This window comes from Nannospalax galili, unplaced genomic scaffold (genome assembly GCF_000622305.1).
Source record: "Nannospalax galili isolate Female #2095 unplaced genomic scaffold, S.galili_v1.0 scaffold2805, whole genome shotgun sequence".
NCBI lineage: Eukaryota > Metazoa > Chordata > Mammalia > Rodentia > Spalacidae > Nannospalax > Nannospalax galili.
This window is the reverse complement of record NW_008353015.1, coordinates 9,971-18,105: the sequence shown is the minus strand read 5'-3', so window position 1 is coordinate 18,105 and position 8,135 is coordinate 9,971. Positions and strand designations below refer to the sequence as shown.

General features: G+C 42.0%; 1 protein-coding gene and 1 pseudogene across 1 annotated transcript in view; one reads left to right on the top strand and one right to left on the bottom strand.

Annotated features, from left to right (window-relative positions):
* Window positions 1-425: 425 nt before the first annotated feature.
* LOC103747744 (tight junction protein ZO-2-like) overlaps window positions 426-8,135 on the bottom strand; it is a gene marked incomplete at both ends in the record, with an annotated part of 15,358 nt that continues 7,648 nt past the window's right edge. The window contains 6 exon segments of the mRNA XM_008850283.1: window positions 426-627; window positions 1,716-1,795; window positions 5,047-5,142; window positions 5,614-5,801; window positions 6,783-6,993; window positions 7,813-7,921. Of these exon segments, the coding sequence (XP_008848505.1) occupies window positions 426-627; window positions 1,716-1,795; window positions 5,047-5,142; window positions 5,614-5,801; window positions 6,783-6,993; window positions 7,813-7,921 (886 nt within the window).
* Window positions 2,240-4,726, top strand: LOC108491659 (annotated as a pseudogene).

Below are 8,135 nucleotides of genomic sequence, written 5' to 3'. Positions count from 1 at the left end.
GCAGTCTACAGAGACTCTGCTCTGTGATAAGCTAGGTACAATCACTAGCCTCCAGTCTCCCACAAGAATCTCATGAAAATAACCAGCCAGCCAGGTATGGTGGAACATGCCTTTAATCACAGCACTCTCAAGGCCAGCCTGGTCTACGTAAAAAGTTCCGTGCCAGTTGGGGCTGCAGGGAGACCCTATCTCAGAAAATACATAGATAAATAAAATGAACAATTAGTTATCATGTCTTAGATATTAATGATTATTTTTAACAGTCAAAATCATAAAGTTCAACATACAAATGCCATGGTCTAACATATTGGCCTAATGAGATTAGCTATTTTTGAATGAGTCCTAAGCACAATTTAGCATTTTACATTCAGGTTGGCCCCTCATTTCTCATTTCTGAGAATACACTGCCTTTGAACTTCACTCACCTGTAAAAAGGTGTGAACACGTTTTCTTCAGCTTATTGGCTTGATCAAACAACTTTCGATTAGAAGCTGGACTTAACCTCTGCCTTATGGTTTTAACACCTTGTCTGGAGTCTGGGTTGAAGAAAATCACGATGGGAAACCACTGGGTATAATTGAGCAGGTCCACAGCTTTGGGAGTCACATCTAGCAGTGCGTGTTTGTCCTGTTCCAGTGGGGGAGAGGATAGCATGCAAGGACAGAAAGCAACACAGCATCAAGAAGTTTGTTTTCTATGTAAAGGCTGTATCGGATAAAATTTCTATCTTTAAATAAAAAAAGAAAAGATTTTCCACATTATGCCCATTTAGATATGATCACATAAAACTTCTTAGAATGTAATAACCCTCCTTATCCATGGTTTCCCTTTTCAGTTTCAGTTACTTGAGGCAAGAGCCAGTGAAAAGAAAGGCAAGAACACTACAAGGATTTAAGGAGGATGCAGGGGGAGGAGGAGGGGGAGGGGGAGAGGCCACATTCATATAATGTTTATTAGAGTACGTTACTATCATTGTTCTGTTCTTTTTTTTCTGTTTATCTCCCACCATGCCAAATTTATAAACTAGGAAAAAAACATTACAAATAGGGCTCTGAAGCCGGGTGTGGTGGTGCACGCCTGTAGTCCCAGCACTTGGGAGGCAGAGGCAGGCGGATCTCTGAGTTCAAGGCCAGCCTGGTCTACATAGTGAGTTCCAGGACAGCTTGGGCCACAGGGAGACCCTGCTTCAAAAAGCCCCCCCCAAAACAACAACAACAACAACAAAAACCCCAATAGGGCTCTGTACTCCCATGGTTTCAGACATCTGTCAGGCATTCTGAAACATACTCTCTTCCCAAAAAGGGGGTCTATGTTTAAGACTTAATATAATGCTGGAAACTCTGCCACAGAAGAGTGACTGTTTTGTAAAATGAAAAGGCTCTTATTTACATGACTTCTATCATTAATATTTTATTAAAATACATATTCTATTCAAAATCATGATCTGGAGCTAGAGAGATAGCTCAGCAGTTAAAAGTGCTGGCTAATCTTGCAGAAGACCTGGATTCAGTTCCCAGCACCCTCATAGTGGCTAACAGTATCTGAAATGCCAGTTCCAGGGGATCTGATGCCCTCTTTGGGCTTCTTCAGGCATTGCATGCATGTGGTACACTTACATACATGCAGGAAAACACTCATACATATAAAATAAAAATAATAAATAAACCAAATCATGAGCCAATTCTGACAACATGGCCTTCTATGAGTTTTCTCACCTGCTCAATAATTTGCCTCACAGTATTCAATCGAACTACTCCACTTGATTTCTCAGATCCTGCGTCTTTGGGTTCAGTTTCTGCAAAAACAAAAATGGGGCTAAGTAAAGTTGTGGAAACCAGTGACAACCAAATGCTCCAACTCAGCATCAGCACAATAATGGAACAGCTAGCATTAGACATCACCTCAAGACAAGCAACAGAAGGATCCAAGCCAATTGTGTGCATGCGTGCATGTGTGTGTACATATTCGTGTGTGTGCTTTAGGCATCAAACTCCAGGGTTTATGCATGCTAGGTAAGCACCCTACCACTGAGCTATATCCCCAGTACTATTTAATGGAAATCTAGTCATAAAGAAATAGCCAGGTGAGTCTGCCATGGAATACTCTTTGAGCCAATTGGCTTGTATGCTCCAAATATCTATGTCCCGAGTAATATTTTTTAAAAGAGCGATCTAGGCCAGAGAGCAGGATGGCCAGCTTTGGCACATAGTGATAACAGAGAGCAGTGAGGGAATTAAAAATGGGTGATATTGAGAAATGCAAGATTTTTGTTCAGAAGAGTGCCTGGTGCCACACTGTGGGAAAGAGAGGCAAGCACAATACTGGACCGAATGTCCATGGTCTGTCTGGGCTGAAGACAGGTCAGGTACTGGATTCTCCTACACAGATAGCAACAAGAACAGAAGCATCACCTGGGGATAGAACACACTGATGCAGGAACTGGAAAATTCCAAAAAGTACATTCGTAGAACAAAAATTATCTTCACCAGAATTAAGAAGAAGGGAAAAAGGGCAGACCTAATAGCTCATAAAAAGCTACTAATAAGGGGCTGGAGAGATGGCTCAGTGGCTAAGAGCACTGGCTGCTCTTGCTTAGGAACCTGGTTCAATACCCAGCACCCACATGGCAGCTAACAACCGTCCATAACACCAGTTCCAGGGGGATCCAACACTCTCTTCTGGCCTTTGAGGGTTTTGGGTGACATGGGTACACTTATACACATGCAGGCAAAGCACTCATACACACAAAATAAAAATAATTTTTAAAGATTTATTTTTTAAAAAGGCCCCTAATTAATAATAGCCATTCACTGACTTATTCTGAAACAAATGTCTCATGGATGTTAATGTATATCATAACCTAATTCATACACCAGAATTCAGATTATGAATGGTTAACAGAATATTTCTGTTGGACAGCACTGATTTAAGTAAAATTGGCTTGTAAAGTAAGCATCTTTTTTTTGAGACAGGGTCTCCCTGTAGCCCCAGCTGGCATGGAACTTACTATGTAGACCAGGCTGGCCTGGAACTCACAGAGATCCACCTGCCTCTCCTACCAAGTGCTGGGATTAAAGGCACGTACCACCATACCAGGTTGTAAATACCTTTCTTTAAGAAAATAATTCCAGTTCCAAAAATACCACTGCTTTCCCCTTCTAAAAGAGATGACTGGACGTAATTAGCAATGTTCAACTTTTCACAGGGATGGAGAATGCTTCCTCAAAACCTATTGAAGATTGGTTTTATACTTAGAGTCATATAACTGGTTATATGCATATGTTTAAACATTGGGGAAATTTTCTTCACTGTCTTAGAACCAAGCAAAAGATTCACCTGTGTTTGACTTTATGTTCATTGGCCCATTAACAGGCAGTAGTTAAAGATAAGGAAACAACTGGCTATATAGTTCTTGACTTTGCCAATTTAGAATTCCCTATATCCAAAGATGCTGACTTTTGCTACTGAAAGGCATTTTAGTGTTGTTTACACATAGTATCAAATAAAGAATATTTAACATTTCTCACATTTTATAGTTGGCCTGTAAGTTCAGATGTTTTAAAAATCAACGTAGTAGATACATTAGCAAGTGAGACCTTTTAAATTCTTTATTATATAAGACTAAACTTGGATTCAGGATTGCCCTTAAACACCTACTCAGAAACACAAGACTGGCACTGCTGTATATGTGTGATTGGTAGTGGTGCTTTTTGCTATCTAATTAGATAGATTAAGACAAAGGGGATAATTAGCAAGATATTCCACAGTAAGAAAAGATAATTAAACATAATCACATATCAAAAATGAGAGCGGTCTAGAAATATATATATATATATATAAAAGTCAAAAAACAGCAGCTATGGGCCAGGTGTGGTGGCGCATGCCTTTAATCCCAGCACTCGGGAGGCAGAGGCAGGTGGATCTCTGTGAGTTCAAGGCCAGCCTGGTCTACATAGTGAGTTCCAAGACAGCTGGGGCTACAGAGAGACCCTGTTTCAAAAAGACCAAAAAAAGCCATCAACAAGGGATATTCCCAAATTATGAAAGAAACAAAATGCTTGGGACCAGAAGTGCTTCAGATTTTTTACTATTTGCACATATATAACATTTAGGATGAGAAATCTAGAAAATGAGACCCAAGTGCAAATATGAAATTCACTTATGACTTAGCCAGGCACGGTGGTATATTCTTATAATGCCAACCACACTTGGGAGATGGAGGCAAGAGGATCAGAAATGCAAAGTCATCCTTAGCCTGGTGATTTTGAGGCCAGGCCAGGCTACCTGAGACTCTGCTTAAAAAACTAAAAATTGGGGGACTGGTGAGACGGCTCAGCAGTTAAGAGCACTGACTGCTCTTGCAGAGGACCCAGGTTTGATTCCCAGCATCCACATGGTAGCTAACAACCATTCGTAACTCCAGTTCCAGGAGATCTGCTGTCTTCTTCTGACCTCTGACCTCCTCAGGAATTGGATGACCGGGTACACCTCCCTCCATGCAGGTATTATACTCATACACATAAAATAAAAATAGTAAATAAAATAAAAATCATTTCTGCTTCATGTCTACCTCACACATACAGACTGAAGGTAATTTTATACAGTACATCAGCACACTTGCATTTTAAGCACTTTCAGTCACATGAAGGTGAGTGTGGAATTTTCCACTTGTGCTACTATGTTTCAATTTGTAGAACTTTTCAGATTAGAAATGTCCAACCTATAACATAATGTTAATTCTCTTGGCCACTAAGGTGGCTGGCAATGGTGTTGTGATTGTATAAAACATTTTCTTGTATGAGGAAATTCACATGTGTACTCAGGGATAGTCTCGTAACACCATGATTTAAACCTCAGTGGCTCAGGAGACCATTTTCAAGGGATCTGTCTTGTATCTGGACAGGTGATGGTAGAAGGAAAGTACATCTAACAAAGTACAGTAACTCGGGGAAAGGACATACGGAAGCTCATTATTCTTTACCTTTTCTGTGTTAGGAAAATTTCAAAATAAAAACTCTGGGAGCAAAATATCATTAACAGACTTACTCGCAGTTTGAAACAAGTCAGGTAACTCATTTGCCAACATTTCCATTGCTATATCTGCTATTGGGCCAAACAGCACCACGGGTCTCTTGAAACCAGCTGAAATAAAACAAGAAAGGTCACTGAAGCACGGACCCTCCACCAGCTGTTGGGACAAGAAGCCAAATGTATTAATTACACTTCTGAAAAACTCAACTCAAAGGAAAAAACCAAATCCTCCCATCTCCAACCAAATCCAGTTCTTTCCTGAAACATGTTTTCCCTCCCCTCCCCAACCATAAACTGTAATGGAGACTTCATTTTTTATTCTTTGATGCTGTATTACTTTGTATCCCCATTCAATGGGTAGCATGCAAAAACTTTTCAATGCCAGTATTAAAATATGTTTTAGGTTGCAAAATTTTGCCTCCACTGAGGAATATGAACAGTGCAGGCTCCTAGTTGAGTATGATTCCTTCAATACCTGAGCTCTAAGTGACACAAGTGAAGTTGGAACTTGACTGTTAAGAGTCGGAAAAAAAGAAAACAGGCTCAGAGCCCAGTGGGCTGGACCCCATGTGGCTGCCTCACCTTCCCGCAGCAAAACCCTTTCATAAGCTGGGAATTTGGTGCTAACTGACACAGCGGCTGTTAGGTCTTCCCGGCTCTTCCGGAGGTTCTTCTTCATCCCAGATCTCTGGCCCCGCATTCTCCAGAAGTCTGCTCTGTCCCCAGCGTTGTCTCTCTGTGCATTCTGGACACTGGCCATTTGTTCAGCTCTGAGAGAAAGAAGCCATGGGAAGTCAGTCTCCACAGCCAGGAAGCACAGCATATACACAGGTCATTGAGATCTAGTCAGTTCTACATAAGACCTTGGTTCAGGGAAGACTCAGCTTGACAATAAAGGAAATCGGGGGAGGGAGGCATGGGGGCCTTCCACTGCCCAAAGGAGACAGAAAAGGCAGTGTATAAGCTTCATTGTTAACCTGATTAGATTTAGAATCACTATGGGAACATACCCTAGATGAATCTCTGAGGGTGTTTCCAGAAAGGTTTAACTGAGAAGATCACCCTATCACCCTGAATCTGGGTGGCACCTTCCCATGGGATGGGGTCCAGACTAAATACAAAGGAGAAAGCAAGCTGAGCACAGCATTCATCTCTCTGTCTCCTAACTACAAATGCAATGTGTCCATCTACCTCACACTGCTGCCGCCAAACCTTCCCTGCTATGGACTGCTCTGCTCTTAAACCTTAAGTCAAAACAAAACCTTCCTTCCTTGCATTGCTTCTGTCAGGTACTTTGTTATAGCAATGAACAAAGTAACTAATATGGTCAGGGTCTCTGAAATTCACCAGAAGTAGCTCAGAACATACCGCATTTGGCTCCTTTGGGACACATAAATGCAGTAAACATGCCTGGAACACCTGCTAAAAACAGGTCTTCTTCCACACTGCCACCCACCAGCAAGTGTTCACTGGGGTGTATAAGTGTCTCCTGAGGATAGAGACCAGAGGCATGCTGGGGTACTATAGCCACACAGTGTTCCTATGTGCAAAACAGCCAGCACTCCTCAAGCAATCCTCAAATAAGCCTCATGCAACAACCAAGCGTCTGATGCTTACACTCCAGCAGTTGCAGCCTGGTCCCCATAAACAACAAACCCTGTCAAATGAAGTCATATGGGATTCCTTTGGGGAGTTCTGTTGCTTTTTGTTGGGGTATTAAAAGGGCCCTATAGGTATATAGTCTTAGATACCTGCTTTTGTTAGGGATTAAGCCTTTCTCCAGTTCATTTCCAATCCTCACAGCCAGCCAGTGGCCCAGCTTGCCATTGTATAGTGTGTCCACCACACGGAAGACCTCTCCCCTGGTGAAGGCCAGACTCTGTGGAGTTTCCTTCTCACATTCAAAGTGGCTTCTTATGAAAAACGAATCTCCCCTGCCACAAGCCAGGATGTCTCTGTACACTGGGAGACAAAAGCACTGCTTGCTGGGTTGTCACCACCTTCTCCAGTCTCTGAACACTCCCTTCCCCGTCCCCACTTTCAGTGGCCCAATACATGGGTTTTATGAGTATCACAGCTCCATGAAGAAGAAAGGCTTCCTGGGGTGCTGTGCTGGTTGATTTTACATGTCAATCTGATGCATTTGGGATGCCTAGACAACTGATAACCCTCGGACACAAGAAGGAACTATTCTCAGCCCAACTTTACAGGTGAGAGAGGGCCTAAAAGCAAAGCAACCTGTCAGACTGTGAGGGTTAAGAGGAGCTGATATGTCATGTGTGGACTCAACAACATCTCCCCCAGAACTCCATCCCAAGGATTTACCATTGTTCAGAAAAGCAATTAAACTCCAAATTGACACATAAACATTTGTGCACGAAAAGCATTTGTATACGAAGTGAACAGCACCCAAACTTTCTCCTTAGACCCATGACCCAATGCTGCCTATTCTGGTTCTAAAATACCTCTTTCCTCCTCCAGACTTCCCTCAAGTAAACAAGATGATAAAATCTGCTCACCATCTGCTCGGCTCTGAGCCAAAATGGTCACGGTTTCACCTTTGGAGAACTCCATCCCAAGGATTTACCATTGTTCAGAAAAGCAATTAAACTCCAAATTGACACATAAACATTTGTGCACGAAAAGCATTTGTATACGAAGTGAACAGCACCAAAACTTTCTCCTTAGACCCATGACCCAATGTTGCCTATTCTGGTTCTAAAATACCTCTTTCCTCCTCCCGACTTCCCTCAAGTAAACGAGATGATAAAATCTGCTCACCATCCACTCGGCTCTGAGCCAAAATGGTCACGGTTTCACCTTTGAGGATTTCTAACAGGTAGAGAACAGCATCTTCCTGAACCAGCCCTCTGAAGTCCTGTGTGTTCACCTGGTAGGAAAAGAAAACCAGTAATAAAAAATTGGAGATTATAGCAATGGGTCAATAGAGCTGGAGAATAGCTCAGTGGTACAGTTCCTCTTTAGAATGCAAAGGCCCCATACTGTGCTACACAAGACCCTATCTCAAAATAAAAATAATTATTGTGCCTTATTATTGAGACAAAATTTCACCATTAACTCAGCCTAAATTGGGACCAAAAAAA